This window comes from Gobio gobio (genome assembly GCF_949357685.1).
Source record: "Gobio gobio genome assembly, chromosome: 14".
Lineage (NCBI taxonomy): Eukaryota > Metazoa > Chordata > Actinopteri > Cypriniformes > Gobionidae > Gobio > Gobio gobio.
This window is the reverse complement of record NC_137107.1, coordinates 37,686,510-37,705,591: the sequence shown is the minus strand read 5'-3', so window position 1 is coordinate 37,705,591 and position 19,082 is coordinate 37,686,510. Positions and strand designations below refer to the sequence as shown.

At 38.0% G+C, this 19,082-nt stretch overlaps 1 protein-coding gene across 6 annotated transcripts in view; it reads right to left on the bottom strand.

Annotated features, from left to right (window-relative positions):
* The window catches only part of nedd4l (NEDD4 like E3 ubiquitin protein ligase), a 127,369-nt gene extending 109,146 nt beyond the window's left edge, over window positions 1-18,223 (bottom strand). For 5 of the 6 annotated variants that reach the window (XM_079834279.1, XM_079834280.1, XM_079834283.1 and 2 more), the window contains exon 1: window positions 17,861-18,218. In XM_079834279.1, coding sequence (XP_079690405.1) covers window positions 17,861-17,905 — 45 coding nt within the window. In that variant the 5' untranslated portion in view covers window positions 17,906-18,218. Of the gene's footprint in view, window positions 1-17,860 lie in introns of all 6 variants that reach the window. The other variant, XM_079834284.1, reaches the window with a different exon arrangement.
* Window positions 18,224-19,082: the final 859 nt, after the last annotated feature.

The following is a 19,082-nucleotide window of genomic DNA, read 5'->3' as shown; positions in this document are numbered from 1 at the left end:
AAAAAATTTGAGGAGATGAAATGATAGGGCAGGGTCTAGCCCAAACGTTTTAGAGTGGAGTGTACCTTTTCCATTAAGGGTTAAACTTAATATCCAGTGGATAGTTTTTTTACCTTTACAAATACCTTGAAATAAATAATTTTTTTAATAAAAAAGGTTCAACAGAGAAATAGCCAATGATGGTAAAAACTAAGTGTTTTTTTCAAATATTAAACTAAAATCGCCATCTCTTAATGAGTGAGCCATCGAGTCATTCATTCATCAGCAACGAAGCAAGTGGCTGTATTTAATACGCAGTTTTTGACAAAACGTGATTTTCTCAGCATTTTGCTCAAAATGTTGCTTTTTTTAATGAAACTTACCCATATTCAAGTGTTGATTAAAAAAAATAGCATGAAGCTAGAATACAATTTTGGTTTAAAAGCAAAGGGTCTGATTTTTCTTTTGATATATTGCATGTTCAGATATTCATACAACAAAATATTCTGGGGTCCATGAAATTTTTGTGAAAATGATCAAAAATGCTGGCGGTGACTGGCAACTTTTTTATAGTTATATAGTTTTTTATAATGGGTCATTGAATCATTGAATCTAGGGCTGCCACTAACGACTATTTTTATATAGAATAATCGATCAACTAATTTATCTATTAATCGATTCATCTATTCACTAATTTATTACAATAATTTTACTTAAAAACATTTAATTTAACTGGCAACTTTGGCATTCAGTAGTGTACTATAAAAAAATATATAAAATGTAAACAAGCCCTTGACCAAATGTAAAACTAAAAGAGTAAAAATGTAAAAAGGTACAAATTTGTAAACCAACATAACAAAAAAAGAGAATATTAGCAAATACTTTTTATATACTGTTGTCACAATACCAAAATTATGACTTCGAGATGTTTGCAACAATCACATTATTATAATCATTCATGTTAACCACTATTCTGAACAGGTTGGGATGACTGAAATCTTATTTCATGATACGAGTAATTTAATATTTTTTTAAATGTAATTTTATAATTACAATATAGATATTTTATTTTATTTTATCGCGAAACAGATGTTGCGATCGGTCTGTCTGAGCTTCCCATACCCACATACAGTGGTCTAAATACACAATTTTGGTGTTATTTTACAGGAAATCTGGACCCACTTTATATTAGGTGGCCTTAACTACTATGTACTAACATTAGAGATGCTCCGATCAGCATTTTTGGGGCCGATCACCGATTACCGATCACCAAGATCATGATCTGCCGATTGCCGATCACCAAGATCACAGAATGGCAGGGGAATGGAAATCTTTTATCTATAATCTTGCAGAGTTTGCACCATTTGTAGAAATGAAACTAACTCTAAATTAACCTAGTCAAGATCTTGAAGAACCACCAAGTGTTTATTTTAGAAAATGAGATAACTTAAGGCTACTGTAGGCCATCTTTCCCAAATAAATGTATATAATAAATGTATATAATTATCTCACCTAAATATTTGATCATGCAGTGCATTTTTGTTTTTAAAAACAAATTTTCAGGTAGGTCTAACATTAGTATTGAGGTAAGAAATACTAAAGACGTTTAATAAGAAATCAAATGTAAATTAATATTGGTCTTCCCTGAATAAATTAAATTAGATTAATCCTTACACTTAAGGTTGCAAAAGTTAGCCATTTAAGAGCAGTGAGTGTCATAAAGGTTCATCAAACAACACAAGACAAAGAAAAACTCAGAGACAGCAGCAGTTTATTCGACTGCTGTCACTTTAAGAGCGAACACGGATACGGTTACATGCAGTTGCACAAACCTTCACTCGCGAGTCACGACGGGGTTTACGAGCATACTCGTCAAGACGGTCATTTAGTACATACATTTGTGTATATCTGACTATTTCAGCGCAATTTGTACTCGCAAGCTTTTTGTGAGATGGCCTGTGTGTGTGTGTGTGTCTCTCCAGACCGTGCGCGCGAGTGCTGAGCGGTTTGAACACTGGCAAAATACATACAAAAGATAAACTTTAGTGATGATGCGACACTGCCTCGATTGTGCAAAGTGGCAAATCCTGTGTCAACTGTGCAGCTCGATTTTAGTGCACATGCGATGATGTGAAGCCATTTGAGCATTTTGAAAAGGAGAGAGAGAGCGCGCGCACACGGTGATTCACGTTTGTGAACTTACTTCCCACAGAAAGTTTTCAAATGACTGCGTAAGTTATTTAATATAGAAATATGAATTGTACCTCACCTTCAGCATTATAATTATTTTACCCGCGCTGGAAAGAGAATGAGACGGTGTCGCTGCATATCATGCCCTAGCTCTCACGGCAGGTGCGGGTTTTATGTGTCGTTAGCATGATCGGTTCATGAGATTGGCCTTTTGGAGACCGTTGATCAATCATCCCAAAACGATTATCGACCGATCGAGATAGGGGTGCTCCGATTGATCGGCAACCTAACTAACATTTTAATTAATCATTTGATACAATGCACTTATTGTGTACATACATGCTTTTACATTGTACTTACATTTTTAAAATTAGCGGCATGTAATTACATCTGTAATTCATTTCTGTAGTTACATTTTTGATTACACTGTTGACACTTCCCTTACACCTAACCCTACCCTTAAACTTACCCATACCACCACCCCTGTCCCTAACTTTACCCGTATCCCACCTCAATATCAGCAAAAGTGTTTTGCAATGTATTTTTTGATGCAAGTACATAGTAGTTAGGGCTCTAAAGTGGGGCCAGAAATCCTTTGAAGTTACATAAACCACTGCTAAAAGTGATAAACATTGTCTGAGCTGTAATGTTCGGTAGACTTTACCCATTTTTGCTTTGTCTTTTTATTCTCTGAAATATTTTGGGGACCCCTTAGAACCTTCTGGAGGACCCCTGGGGGTCCCCGGACCCCAGTTTGAAAAGCCCTGCTCTAGCACCCAGCAGATTCCAGAAAATACTAGAAGAAATAATTTTGTCTGTATCATGTTGTGTGCAAGATTTATTCAAATGGATCTGAAGGGATCTGAAATATTACCTTTTTATATAATTTCCACAATCTAGTGGAAACAGCCAAACTGTCTGCAGGGTGCTAGAGCACACAGGGTCTGGGTTATACACTTTCAAAAATGTATTTATAACCAAAGAAACAAAAAGCGCATCTTTTTTTTGGGGGGGGGGGGGGGGGGGGGGGTCAGACAATTACATTACAGCTCAGACAACATATACTTCAATGTTTATCACTTTTAGCAGTGTTTTATTTAACTTCAAAAAGGTTTCCTGTTAAATCAAACCTAAATTGTGTCAAACCTAAAAAGACCACTGTACGTAAGTATGGGAAGCTTTTCAATTTGGGTACCCAAATCCAGGAGGAAATGGTCCCAGCGTAATTTAGTGTAAATAAGTTACGTAGTGTGAAACAAATGCCAAAGTGATGCATGTCTCCAGAAAGTAAACATTCTAAGCTTTCAAATGGTACCACATGAGGTCAGAGCTCCTCCACAGACATTTAAAATTTAAAGTATATACTTGATGATGTCATTCCGGACCCTTATGAGGTCTTAATCGATCTCTATAGGCTATTTGTTCTTCATGCTATTAAAGGGATAGTTCACCCAAAAATTTAAATTACCCCATGATTTACTCACACTCAAGAAAAGAAAAGTGTAACGCCTCTTGCAGTTCAAACGCTTATGCTACGTCCTAGTCATACATCGCGACAGTTACGTTTTTTCCGTAAGTTGACCGCAAAACATGAGGTAATTTGATTGATGTAATTTTTGACATTTTGTCTAATAGAAATACATGCACTAGTGGAAATGACAACTCATCAGTACGGCTGATGAAGGCCAGGACCAGAAGAGGATGCGATGATTGTAGGAATATCTACTGAAAAGGGCTGATACTCTTCAATGCTGCTATTGTGTCAAAAAAATCGAATCTGTAACATTACAAAAGTCTTTATCGTCACTTTTGATAAATGCAATGCACCTTGCTGAAATCATGCTTCACTTCCATTTGATCCAAATGTGACAACATTAACCAGGTTAGCAAGCACTTAGCATTCAAATTTGTATTAGCAAGACCACTAATTACTATTAAGTCATTAAGACGACAATTTTATCCAAAGCAACATGAGTCCACCTGGAATAACGATGGTTGATGGATTAGGATTTCAGGCTTCAATCTTTTGTTACCAGCTCAGGTGTTTCACTGTCACATTACGTCAGCCACAACAAACTCCAACGATGTGTTGACTGGAAACACATTTGCAAAGGAGGACGCTTGCGATCAAAATAAAGTGGTTTGTTTACTGCGTCAACAGAGCTTTACCGGCTCAATATGTCAAGTCTATAAATAAGGACAAATGGCTTTACCACAACCGGATTTTACATGCTTGACTGATATAATAATAATAAAGTCACAGGGCTGCAGCTGATTATTTCACATCGACGTAAGATGGCAGGAAAGTATTACTCAGGCTGTGGCTGTCAAGCTGGATAATTAGGATTAAGATTCCACGAGCCTCTTAGAGAGCTGAAGCTCTGACTTGTTTCCTGTGCACACCCAGCGATTAGTTCAATGACAGGTTTGGCAGCTCCGAGCCATATATCATTGGGTCTCAACGGGTAAAACCTTGGTCTGCTGGGGTCATTCTAATGGTAGAACTGCAATCCAATATTGTCTTAAATGCCACTTAGAAACAACAAAACATTAGCAGTTCCCAAGAGGAAACCATAAAATGCTGATGTTTCACAGTCAAAATCGCTGTCTTTAAATTGATACATCTTTCTAAGCACAGGCCAAGTCATAGAACAAAGTTACGAGTCAGCCTGATTGATAGCTTATGTATTTGAATATTAAAGGGATAGTTCACCCAAAAATGGAAATTCTGTCATCATTTTCTCACCCTCAAGTTGTTCCAAACCTGTATGAATTTCTTTCTTCTGCTGAACACTAAGGAAGATATTTGGAAGAATGTTTGCAACCAAAGCACTATGGTAGTCAACGGCTGCCGAGATCTGCTTGGTTGCAAACATTCTTCCAAATATCTTCCTTAGTGTTCAGCAGAAGAAAGAAATGTATACAGGTTTGGAATAGGGATGCGCGGTATATCGGTACTGGGAAAATACCGGCATATATTTTATTTCAAACGGTACGATATCATGTTTTTGCTCATTTCGGTATATGCTGCTGTTCCGAAGTTCACCGCTAGCCAAATTGACGTGAAACCGGCAAATGTGGCAACATAGAACAAAATGAATACAGCAGTTGAATCTCACTCAACACGCCCAAAACAAATTAAAGAGAGTAGACGTGAAATTTGGAATTACTTAGCTAATAAAACTAATGAAGAACCAACAAACCTTGCCAAGCATCTGTCACTTGCCCATCCTGATTTGTACAAGACATTAAGAGATCGACAGGTGAGTGCATAAATCAAACGATCTAATTTAGACATTTATTTTCTTTTAACACTGATCACCGCACATACATAAGATCGTATCGTTGAAATCTCCAGCGTTCGTTTCAACCAGTGACGTTTAGATCTCATCAGTGGTGGGCCGTCAGGGCCAGCAAGGCCTTCTCTGCTGGCCTAATCACTATCAGAATCACAGACTTAAATTTTTATATATTTTTACTTTTTTTTAATTATTCCAATAGTCTATTTTATTAACTTCATCGCTTTTCTCTTGGTTGCGCTGCTTCCAGTAGTGTTTGTTTATGTTAGAGCTTTTATCCAATCATATTTCAGTCATCATGTGTTGCCAGGTCAAAGAAATCTGCCTTGAGGCCTTCCGAATCAATATTGCGTGCGCCGCTAGTTTAAAATGAATGGCAATGAAACTGTGCGCTTTAACCAATCAGATAATCACTCCGATTTAATCAGCCAATCAGATTTTGAGTTGGCGACAGCGGGGCCATCTAGCAGGCGTACAATAACGTCGGCATTTTCACGTCCTTTGATTGGATGATCAGAGAGCGTACTAGTAGCCTAGTCCGAATAACCAGCAAACCGCACAAGATAAAACATCTGTAGTTTTAATAGCATTTTTTCAAACCCAAATGGCTGACAGAAGAGAAGAAATTAATGTATTAATTAACATACTTACAAAGCCATTTTCAAAATTCCCGCATACTGCCTTCTCCAGCTTATCGCACAGTCACGGAACGCTATTCGATCATTCATGGCTAAAAATGAACGTACTGTAATGTATACCATCACTGATTTTGAAGTACAGCGGATCTTGATTTATTTGAGAGGATGGGTAATAGCAGTAAATTTACTGCACACATTGGCATGTTTTGTGTAATAATCATAGCCTATTTTGGTGAGTAAGTTAAGCTATAATGCATTTTATTTACATTTTTTATATCCTACAGTCAACCCTGGGCTGGTTAATCAGTGCCCCGTTTTTTCTGTGATGAATGTGATTTATTTTTTCTTGTAAATTTATGATCGATTTTTTAAATTATTATTATTTTCGTTATTAATATATTATTTACAACATTTTCATACTATTAAAATATAGTTTTGTGGGGTTTAAATGTAAAAAACTTTGTATTATCTTTGAACCTCACCTGAAATAAATTTGTCATACTGTTGGTAAGATTTTTCAAGAACCATTTATGCTGTTACGTTTTCTTTCATATAAAATATGCACAAAAAAAACGCACAATTTGCTAATCATTCATTCTCGCTCCATGAGAGACGCAACGCCCTGTTATACTGTGTTTCTGTATAATGTTAATGGTTTCTATAGCCGTGGCGTCTTGATGATTTTATTAAGAGGTTAATTAATTCAGGTAGGGTACCACTGAAGGCCTAGGTGTGAAATGCAAGGCCCGCCACTGGATCTCATAATATTTGCATGCATACTATTGCACTATTTACATAACCAACTGTGTTTATGTGACTACTCACTAAAGATGGACATCTTTTACATAATTTTGTGTGTATTTGACTAAGGAAAAACAACTGAATTTGGAATGCGCAAGCTCTTTAGGCCTGTGTGTTGTTGGTATGAGCGCAAAGAAAACTCTCTCAAAGAGCTCCCATCCCATGTATTACGAAATGCTATAAAACCGCTTGCATGTTCAAATTGGCAAGGTTTAAAAAGACGTGGGCAAGTGATTTCCGTCAGCTCTCTCGAAACGACAGCGAAAGTGTTGAATCGGAATGCGCAGATTGCTTGTATAGTGCAGGTGCGATGTGTTTTGAAGCCAAAGCAATTTGCTCATTTTGAGAGCTAGAGAAGGGAAACTACTTCTACTTCTCACAAGAACATTTCCAAATGCCTGATTTGATGTGATAATCTTTGTTGATTAATTTAATAATAAATATTTGCGGTAATTTCCTGCTTCATATACCCTAAACTTGCACGAGTGAGTAACATTATCCGCAATCCCCGCGCCAAAATTCCGACCCTGTATGGTATCGATTTAATATCGGTACTTCGGTATTAGATTGTGGTACCGTAACGAAGGCAAAATTGTGGTATCGAGCCATCCCTAGTTTGGGACAACTTCAGCCTGACTAAATGATGACAGAATTTTCATTTTTGGGTGAACTATCAAATCCTTTCCATGCAAGGCAGAAAAAGCCAGACTTTGTACACCAATACTGGGAAGATTTGGGTTTCTGAATCAGAACTAATAAAACAGAATCTAAAAGGTAAGGAATCTACTCATCTGGTTCACGAGTTAATGTTTTATGTTTTTGTAAGAAGTCTCTTATGCTCACCAAGGCTGTATTTATTTGATCAAGAAATACAGTAATCTTGTAAATTGTAAAAATGTTATTTATTCCTGTGATGGCAAAGCTGAATTTGTTAACAGTTATTCAGGGTCATATGATCCTTGAGAAATCATTCTAATATGCTGATTTAATGCTCAAGAAACATTTCTAATTATTGCACAAACACAATAAATCTTCTCTTTTTTCTCCGTTATTAACTTTTCATCGTGGCGCTCGGGCTGGAATAGCCTGGCTCCGCCTTCCTACGTACTTCCGCTCAATTTTAATTTTCCTTCAGTACTCCGTCTGTGTTCTCTGGTTTTCTCCGGTCAAATTTTAACCAGTCCAATCAGAGAAACAGAGGGAGTGGCTGAGAACGATGACGTTGATGTCGTGCGCTAGTTTGAGATGACATACGTCACGGCCAAACGTTAGCGATTGCTAATGGCAGATCCAGAGTGGCTCTGGGCAGATCCGATAGTTTTAAATTTCAACAGAGTACCCGCCTTCAAGGAAGTAAACGCTTGTCAATGGAGTGGCCATACTCTGTACAAATGAAATGTACGAGTCTGGTAGGACCAGGCTAGGGCTGGAATCGATAACAATCAGAATCGATACGCAGAATCGGAATAATTGAAATTCAAATGATACCCAACCCTTCTCACTGCACAGTTATTATCAAAGGGCTTCTGTTTTTAACCTGACTAAACACAGATTTGCAAACAATTTATATAGATGTTTTCATCAGCAGTTACATAATCAAGACTGCTGGGATCAGTGGATGCATTTCCATATCAATGCAGTTCATAATGTTATGGCACCTGGTTTCATCAGAACCAAGCCTGCCTTATTGAAAGGTTTACTGCAAGTGCTTCCAAGCATGTCATCATGCTCATTTTGCAATACGTTTTTTTTAGTGGCCTTAAAGATTAGTCAGATTACACCACAAACAACAAGAACTGAGACGCCTGCATGTTCTGCAGGCCATTAACAATAATATTATCTTTTATGAAAAATGATACAATTTCATTGGTGGTTCTGACTTACGCAAATATGGGCTATTATTTTTCTATAATTTTCATCTGGCAGAAAATGAAACCACCATAAAAATCTCTTAGATTTTTGTTGGTGGAGGAAGTCAAGGGCAATCTAGGCAATCTATGGTCAATAGAATATCTAAGGGGTAGTGATGTGCAAAACTACCCATAAAATTTTCAAAGTAGTTGGTGGGATGCATAAACCATCTTAAGGAAATCCTGTGAAGACTCAATTTCCGGCGACAACATCACTATGATGCATATGAGCAACAGAACTGATATCTTTCTGACATAATTTGTAATGTTATCTAAAGTACATTATGATAAATACTTTGCTTGTTACATATACATGCAACATTTCAGCAGTAAATAAATTATAAATGCTAGCTATATTATATTATATAGATTATATTACCTCTCTCGCAATGTATGTTTATGCTAAAATATAATAATGATTCGTATTTTAAAAAACATTTATTGCATGTCATTATATGTAGTGAGTTGGCTCATGTGATGTTTCATTTCATGTTTCAGAATGTCCGTTAAGGGAACATAGAGAGCATTGAAGCTCCCTGGTTCTCACGGTGCATTGTGGGACTTTTTAGGGAACGAACGATTCAGTGCACTGGTAGGACTTTGCGATTGAAACCACCCTTAAAATGGCCAACTCCCTGATCAGTGCCCTGACTACTGAACTAGGGAGCTGATTGAGACTAGGGTTGCAAAGGGGCTGAACATTTCCAGAAACTTTCCATTAGTTTCAGAACATTTTCAGAAAGTTTCCAAAAATTCTGGAAAGTTTCTGGAAACTTTGCAACCCTAACTGAGAGGCAACCCTAAAGTAAAGCCAGCTGTAAAATACACACAACCGTTCAGAAGTTTTGGGCCAACGTTTTTGATATGTCTCTTCTGCTCACTAGGGCTGTAATCTCCCAGTCGATTAGTCGATTATTGGTCGATACGTTCTGGCTCGACCAAAATTTTGATTGGTCGATTTTTTTGCAGCGTTCATTTCATTAGTTTTTGCCGCGTTCATTTAATCAGTTTTGCTGCGCCGCGTTCATTTAATCAGGTGGAAAGCACTAATTGCTAATGGGGTTTTTTTCAGAGCATCCCTGTTTCACAGGTATCAGTCTGCCTTCAGAACACCCCCATTGTTTTCACTTCTTTTGGATTAGCCCAACCAACTGGCGAAGAGAAGTCTCTCGCCCGTCCTTTGTTTTTCATTCCCCGCTGGCTCAAACGCACGCCCATAGCGGTAAACTTGAGGAACGCCCATCAACATACACATGAGGGGAAGCCTCACAACACCACGCTTCAGTCGTGCCGCAAAAGTGGATCTGTACTGTCCGTTTTGCCGCGTTCATTTCATCAGTTTTGCCGCGTTCATTTCATCAGTTTTGCCGCGCCGCGTTCATTTCATCAGGTGGAAAGCACTAATTGCTAATGGGGGTGTTTTCAGAGCACCCCTGTTTCACAGGTAACAGACTGTCTTCAAAACACCCCCATTGTTTTCACTTTTGGATTAGCCCAACCCACTGGAGAAGAGAGACAGATAGAAGAAGGCTAGTTTTCTGTAACTTATATTATTTATTTAATTGTGAGAGCGTTTTTTCTGCTCTTGATCTGGCTTGTTTAATAAATATTCATTTTTTATTAAAGTGGACGTGCCTTTTGTGTTTAAGAGTAAAAGCTTTAAGTTAATAGTCTATTCGTGTCTCAGCCGTGAAGCTGAGCTCAGCTCCTGTTCGAGCTGCACAGAGCGGCTGCAATTTTACTGTCTGTCAGTTATTATAATACATATGACAAAAACAATTGTCTAAATTATGTTGCATATTCCTCAAAAGTTCTTGTGATGATATCTAGTTGACAATAGTACTATATTTTGGGAAATCATAGGCTATGATATTGCGCAGGTGCACGTGATGCAACGCTGTCAGAGCCGACAGACTCGCGTGTCAGACTCATTTCAGCGCAAAATAATCAGCTCAAAAACTATTTAATATACTGCAAATAGCCTACTAGTTTTTTATGTTTATTTATAATTCATTTATGCAGACAACAAGGCTACCAAGTACTGCGCACAGTGCGCAGCTAATTAATTTAACGTTTTTTTTCCTAACGTCATTTTTAGTCGATTTTTAGTCGAAAATTTCAGGACTTCAGTCGACCAAGATTTTCTTTGGTTGATTACAGCCCTACTGCTCACCAAGGCTGCATTTATTTGATCAGAAATTCAGTAAAAATGTCATTACTGTGAAACATTATTGCAATTTAAAATGACTGATTTCTCTAAATATATTTTAAAATGTAATTTATTCATGTGATGGCAAAGCTGAATTTTCAGCATCTTCAGTGTCACTAGCCTGACAAGCCAGACCCACATCAAGATGTTGAGTCTGGAAACTCACCATTGACAAGGCTCAATCCGAGGGGCGGGATAAACGGTTGTCTTTCAAATTCCCTCTGCACGCAATTGGATAGCGCCATGAGCGCCACAACCAACCAGAGCAAAGAAGAAGGTGAAGCCGAGCTCAAGTTAGTTGATAGACTTTCGCCGTATCCGGTAGGCAAAACTTCGAACATATCTTCTTTTCTTAAGAATGACTTCAGTGCCGTTCTTTTCTCAAAGAAAAGCTTAACTCCAAGTCTTCCAGAGTCGCGCCAAAGCCGATTCGCTGTTCGTCAGCTTCTTTGTTTACAAGTAGCACGCAGAACCTCTGCAACTCTTCCGTGACTTGCCGTCATTATGTTAAGCCCGCCCACCGCCTCTACACACGCTGTGATTGGCCTGACTAGAGTTTGGTTTTTCCAGCTCTCAGGTCTACCGAGATTTTCTAGACTACACTCACGGCAAAATTTATTTTCTGCCGCTAGGGTGCGTCTAGATTTCTAGCAATATATAATATTTTATAACAATATAAAAAAATAACTTAATGCATCCTTTCTGAATAAAGTAGTACTGACTAAGTCTTGCTGACCCCAAACCATTTGAACAGTGTATATTGCAGAAAAACTAGTCAGTTCTTGTTGGGACTTGGACCAGTGAGCAAACACCTAGCAATCGCCAAGAACACCCTAGCAGCAATCACATAACAGTCCCGTGAAAACCACACAGCGAAACACCCTAGCAAAGTCAACGAGTTCGACAACAACACTAGTAAAAAACATCTACATACAATTATTTATTTGGAGACTGAGAAACAGGGTTCATTCAGAGCTTAAAAGAAATGGGCAGTAGTCCAATCTTTAAGAATATGGTTTGATAACAAGGTTGCAAGTTCAAGTGAAAGATTAGTGCCATTAAACAATATACTTTATCACAGGTTGCTCTATGGGAAACACAGCGATGGGCAGAGAGGTGTAACGGCCAAATTATCTGACCCGTGGCGCCCCAGACCTTCAGTAGGCATGCGGCTGCTATGTGTGGAATGCTTAATTGCTGCCTATTGTTTCGTCCTACTTGGCAACTCAGTTACTCTCTGAATTGCACAACATTTCTAAATCCAACTCATCCCATCCCCTCAATTCCAAATTCTAAAACACACCATTAAATGGAGAACACATTCCAGAATACGCTTTTCTATTCACATGCTTCTTTCATTCACACTAAGAATTAATGGACAGAAATTGATGTACACTCATATCTTTGAAAATAAAAATGCAAAATGCTGACATTGGCCAAGAAAGAGAGATAACTGACAATAAAATAAAACAGCATTTAAAAGGAGGAGCGCCGCAACCCTCAGCAAACAATATTTTCTGCAGCGTCATTCCATTTAAATAACACAACTAAAAATAATTCCTAATTTCTGATACCAGGCTGCCATCGAAATAGAAATTACAGTTGAAATGCACTATATGGGTGTACACTTGCCCTTAGGCATAAATAAAGTAATACATCTATCAAAAGGGGAACTAGATTCATATCTATTTATATAATAGTAGCAATGGTAGGTTTTGTGGAGTCTGGCCGTGGGGTATGATGTTTCTCTGGTTTTCTAGTTCCATCTTGGAGCCGTCTGCACAGAGGCATGTCACACGGATCAAGAAAACATGATTCGGCTGCAACTATAGCTCATGTATTTTTAATGAAGATGATGTAACAGCATGTCGCTGTATCACATTCCACGCTCATGATACTGAGCATGTGAATGCGTAATCGAGTAAACATTTGCGTGTCCTCCCTGTGTGTAAAACAGACACCCACAAAGCCAAATTATCAGATTACTGTTGTTATTTAATGGTTGCAAGAATGTTTTTCTTTGACAACCTACTCTGCTGTTTGTATGCTATAATTAGATGTACATCCTAGCTAAGGTGAAGGCTTACACATGAATAATAATTAAGTTATGTGAGAGTCACTGAGCAAACCCAACTTATTGACTGTGAGCTAACCAAAAGGTACATTAACATTGTCCATGAATATTCTTCAACTGGGCACTCCCAGATGATTATCAAGCAATGTATGCATTACACATTTAACATATCTTAATTTTATATACAATACACATTTTTGAGTTCAAAAACATCTAGTGCAATGGAATAGAACCAACATAAGAGCAAAAATTGAAAATTCCGAAAACAAATGCAACATGTTTGCTTTATTTTGACTTTTAACTTAAAAATAGCACCGTTTCCACAAAAATATTAAGCAGGACAACTGTTTTCAACATTGACAACAATGATAAATGTGACCGCCAAATCAGCATATCAGAATGATTTCTGAAGGATCATGTGACACTGAAGACTGGAGTAATGATGCTGAAAAATCCGGTTTCCTATCACAGAAATAAATTACATTTTTAAAAATATAAAAAGAGAAAACAGATATTTTAATTTGTAATAATATATTACAATATTACTTGTTTTACTATATTTTGATTAAAGGCACAATATGTAAGATTTTTGGATTAAAATATCCAAACAACCACTAGAACAATCTTATATATTTGGTTGACTTATCCAGAGGGTTAAAAATCTTACCGGCCCCAAACTTTTAAATGGTAGGGTAAATATTCGTCACCAATTCATTGTGCATGCCCAATTTACACATGGTTCTCTAATAAATCTGTATTACTCAATGGGAGTTAAACAAATGGGGTCTAAAATACCACAAGAGTTGTGTCAATAAAAGGCCTAAAGGAATTGCCAGACTGTTCCTAAGGGAGAATTTGTCATTCCTGTGTACAGACAGTGTCTTGGGAACTGAGGTCTATAGGAGTTGAAAGGCATGATCCTGCCCAGCAGGAACTCTGGGAGCAAGTGACGGGATCCCACAGGACTGAGAAAATGTTGTGTGGTAAACAAGACCCGCTGACAAGGCTGACTGCAAGCCAACTTGATAGATGCTTGTCGCATATTCATGAAGCGATGCATGTCATCTGCGTGTGGTGTGCATCTTTGTATTTCGCAATAATCTGGGATGCCATGTCAACATGATGGGTTACTGGAGGGAAAATACTTGGGTTGATTGATGATCAACCAATGACTGATACTGAGATTGCTAGTATAATTCTGTGTATTATAGTATTGCAATATCTTTCCAATGATGATGAAAATTGCTAAACAAACACTTATATGAAGTACCACTTCTGTGCACCCAATAAATCAGTTTATATTGGGATTGATGGATCACGGACAGAAAACCCTAAAACACCTCAATCTAGGGCTGGGCAATATGAACAAATATTGGTGTTTTTAGGCTGAATGGTGATATACACTATATTGCCAAAAGTTTTGGGACGTCTGCCTTTACATGCACATGAACTTTAATGACATCCCATTTTTAATTAATAGGGTTTAATATGGAATTGGCCCACCCTTTGCAGCTATAACAGCTTCAACTCTTCTGGGAAGGCTTTCCACAAGGTTTAGGAGTGTGTTTATTTGACTATTCTTCTAAAAGCGCATTTGTGAGGTCAGGAACTTATGTTGGAAGAGAAGGCCTGGCTCGCAGTCTCTGCTCTAATTCATCCCAAAGGTGTTATTTCGGGTTGAGGTCAGGAATCTGTGCAGGCCAGTCAAGTTCTTCCACACCAAACGTGCTCATCTATGTCTTTATGGACCTTGTTTTGTGTGCTGGTGTCATGTTGTTACAGGAAGGGGCCATCCCTAAACTGTACCCACAAAGTTGGGACCATGAAATTGTCCAAAATGTCTTGGTATGCTGAAGCATAAAGAGTTCCTTTAACTGGAACTAAGGGGCCAAGCCCAACCCCTGAAAAACAACTCAACGCCATAATCCCCCTCCACCAAACTGTACACTTGGCACAATGCAGTCAGACAAGTACCGTTTTCCTGGCAACTGCAGTGTTTCCCCTACAATGTATTCACAGCAGATTTTCAGCGCCACTGCAAAATCTTCACATGATCAGTAATATCACATTCACGAGAGAGTAAAAAACTAAACAAAAAACGGCAAAACGGACGACTTGCACATATGCTTCGTTTGCGCGACTAAACCATCAAATAGGCTATTTTGTTGTGTATCTCAAAATGACAGGCTTGGAGAGTATTCACTTAAACACAGTAGCTTAAATGGGCATAAATAGTTGGGAGAAATTAATGGGAGAATGATATTAGATCTGCGTATTAAAGGGGCAGCATCTAATAAACCTGGTGACGATTGAGCCAATAATGTGAATCAAATAACAAAAGGCAAAGAAAATTACTTGCAGCTCTTTTATGATTTGTGATGCTCTTAATTTTTTTTTTTATTTGATTAATAAAAAGGTTAAAAAAAACATCAAGTAATAATATTTCACAATATGGTTTTTTTTCGGTATTTTTGATTAAATAAATGCAGGCTTGATAAGCATGAGACTTTGTGCAAATATATAAAATAGTATCCAAACACTTTTTTTTATTTTTATTTTTACATATTGCCCCTTTCTTACATTTGAGCCCTTGCCCCTTAGGAACTTTTTGCACGTCCCTGCAGGTTATTGAAGTAAAATAGGCTATAAGCTAGTCACCTTTTAAACTAATAAAAAGCTTAATTTGGATTTTAATGTTCAAAATGTCTATTTCTATCCACAAAACTTGCCAGAAATCATGGTTTAAGGTTTTTTTTTTTTTCTTTAAATTTATTCCGGAGGTGCATGTCCCCGGACCCCCCGACGCACGGCTTGGTAACAACCACCGGCACGTAACAGCACCGCTGCTGGAAAAAATTCTAGGGGAAACACTGAACTGCCAAACCTAGACTTGTCCATCGGATTTGACAGACAGGGAAGCGTGATTCGTCACTCCAGAGAACACATCTCCACTGCTCAAGAGTCCAGTGGCGGCGTGCTTTACACCACTGCATCCACGCTTTGCAGCTGCTCGGCCATGGAAACCCCTCCCATGAAGCTCTCTACGCACTGTTCTTGAGCTAATCTGAAGGCCACAGAAAGATTGGAGGTCGGCGACTTCTGCGCACTGTGTGCCTCAGCATGCGCTGACCCCGCTCTCTGATTTTAGGTGGCCTACTACTTCGTGGCTGAGTTGCTTTTGTTCCCAATTGCTTACACTTTGTTATAATACCACTAACAGTTGACCGTGGAATATTTAGTAGTGAGGAAATTTCACGAATTGACTTATTTCACAGGTGGCAACCTCACGGTACCATGCTTGAATTCACTGAGCTCCTGAGAGCGATCCATTCTTTCACAAATGTTTGTAGAAGCGTCTGCATGCCTAGCTGCTTTGATCACCAGAGAGAAGTCTGACTTTTTTTTCAATGCATGAATGAATCATTCACAATAAGATCAATAACATGATAGGGAGAATTTTCCTTTAATTCCGACTTCAATCAAGTCAAGTTTACATTTTTGGGCAGATCTCATTTTCTATAAGAACTTCCTGAGAAGGGGATGTTGAGTCTTTATCATGCTGTTTAACAGCCAAACACAAACATTGAACAAATGCTTGACTTTGATCATCCACCGTTTAACCTGCAGATGAACATCAAGCTAGTAACATTCCTCTCTTTGTTTACATAAAACACATCGAGACCCTAGTAAAAACATTGTGCAGGAATTATTAATTAACTTTGCCTAATCATAAGTTACAGTTTCAGGGTTTGGACTAACAGTTCTTCAGTACTTTTCCACATTAAAAAAAAATTGTATGCTAGGTATGTGCTAGGTCACATATCTTTTTCAGAAATTTCTGACTGGCAAATTTGATGTAATACGGACTTAAATATTTAGCTGCCAACTTGTATAGTAGCCTCAGGTCTCTCCTTTGGACTCTGGAAAACTTCACTGATATTACCTATGACCAATGTGTGGCCTTGAATTGTAACTAAAAGGCCGATCCAGTATGCCAGTTGAGAAGCAGCAATGACTAAAACAAAAAAGCATTAACTCAGATCCAAATGAACGAACACCTGCTTCCTAAGGCGGCCCTCAGACTCTCAAGACAGTTGACCTGAATTTTCAGGGGTCACACCGGGGCCCTGTTATGACAAACAACATGGTGTTGTGGTTGCAAAATCTGCTGTAACATTATTAGAAACTCTGCAATACTGGTTTCACCAAGTAACTAGAGCTAAATCTTGATTATGATGCATTCATCTTTGGCCCACATGTTTTCTTCAAGCAAATATCAAGGAAAACAATAAATGTGCTGCTAGAAATAACTACTTCCTACTAATAGAGAAATAAAAACATCCCTCATTCAGCCAAATATAGCGTCAATGTCAATAATAACAACACCCAAAAACATTTGACAGGTGAGTTGTCAATCATAAAAAACAACAAATTATGCATTACATCACTTAAATCTAGAATTGTATTTTGGTAGTTATAGGAAGATATTACGATTTGATGACAGTGTGCCACTAGATATCCCATTTAATCTAAATGGGAAGCACAAGCTGATGGCAAGTATAGGCTATATAATTGTTCATATTTGTAACAATAAAACAATTCTATAAGGCTTAATGAAATTGATCATTTGTCACACTGGAAACCCCATAAAAACTGAAATCAGGTTATAAAAAATGATAAACATACAGTATAAATATGGTGGAGGCATGAATTGTGTCTTAAAGATGGTGTGGTTTAGGTGGGGGAAAAACAGTACTTACTTCATCCTCTGAGAGTCCATAAATGGGTTCAAAATTCGTAGCCATAAAGCCAAAGGGCAGTTTAATACACACATACACGAATAAACACACACACACTCGTGTGAAAGCTGGAACAATAGCAAAGTGTGTCCTCCTCAACCTCCTGTGAATGCAAGTTGATCCAAAGCAACGAAGTCTGAGTGCAAAAACGATTATCCTTTTAAACCATATCGTGACAGAAGATGTACGTCCGCCGGTTTAATCTAATTTAACGGCTGAAATTCGGTGGATACACGCTTAATTTCACCACACAATATGATTTCCCCTCGTCAAGTGCAAACGCGAATCATTCACTTCCTCTCAGGATCCGAAACACTCCCCGCTGAATTGAGTGACAACGTATCGCGCCAATCACAGGGTTTTCCGAAACTCAGAGAGAACAGACTAGCCAATCGGTGTCGATTGAGGGCGGGGCAATGTTGTTGCACTTTTGTAGAGTAATCAGGGATGGGTAGTTAAATCACAATATAGGATCCACAAGAACTTGACGTTTGTATGTATTGCATACATATCAGTGGGTCTGTATGTATATATCATGTTTATTCATACTTAGGCTCTTTACAAAAGCCAGTAATAATCTTCTTGAATCTTGAAGCTGGTAACAGGTCTTCAAAAGCGGTGCTCTAACACCCTCTAGAGTTAGAAGAGCGGTACATCCAACATGCGCCAATTTATGATTAACACCCAACATTGGGCAAAGTCCAACTATTATGCATCATGATTCATTGTACATGTAAAATAGCCAAGAGGAACGGAACTAAAAGATGTTTTCTGCTGGTTTATACTGGTATTTTATTGCTCTTGGCGTTTGTACACTGAAGTGATGTTTAACAGACTGAAAAATTAAAAAGATACAGGGATATTTTAGAGGGGGGAAAAATCAGGTTTGTGAAATTATAAAGGAAACATCTGAAAATGAAGGTTAACAAGGTTCATTAAGAGTCATACAAAAAATCCTACTATGGGCTTCACTTTTCAGGACACGGTTTAACAAGTGTGCATTAAAAGCAAACTGTATTACAATAAATGTACAGTAAATAAATTCATTAAAATGAATAATATAAAAAATGTAATAATATTTGTCCTTTTTTTATGTAACCAGAGTTAGGTGTGAACAGGTGCTTCCAAGGTCAAAGTTCACTGGAAGAGGCTGTTCAAAAGTGCACATGGTGGCTACATCCTA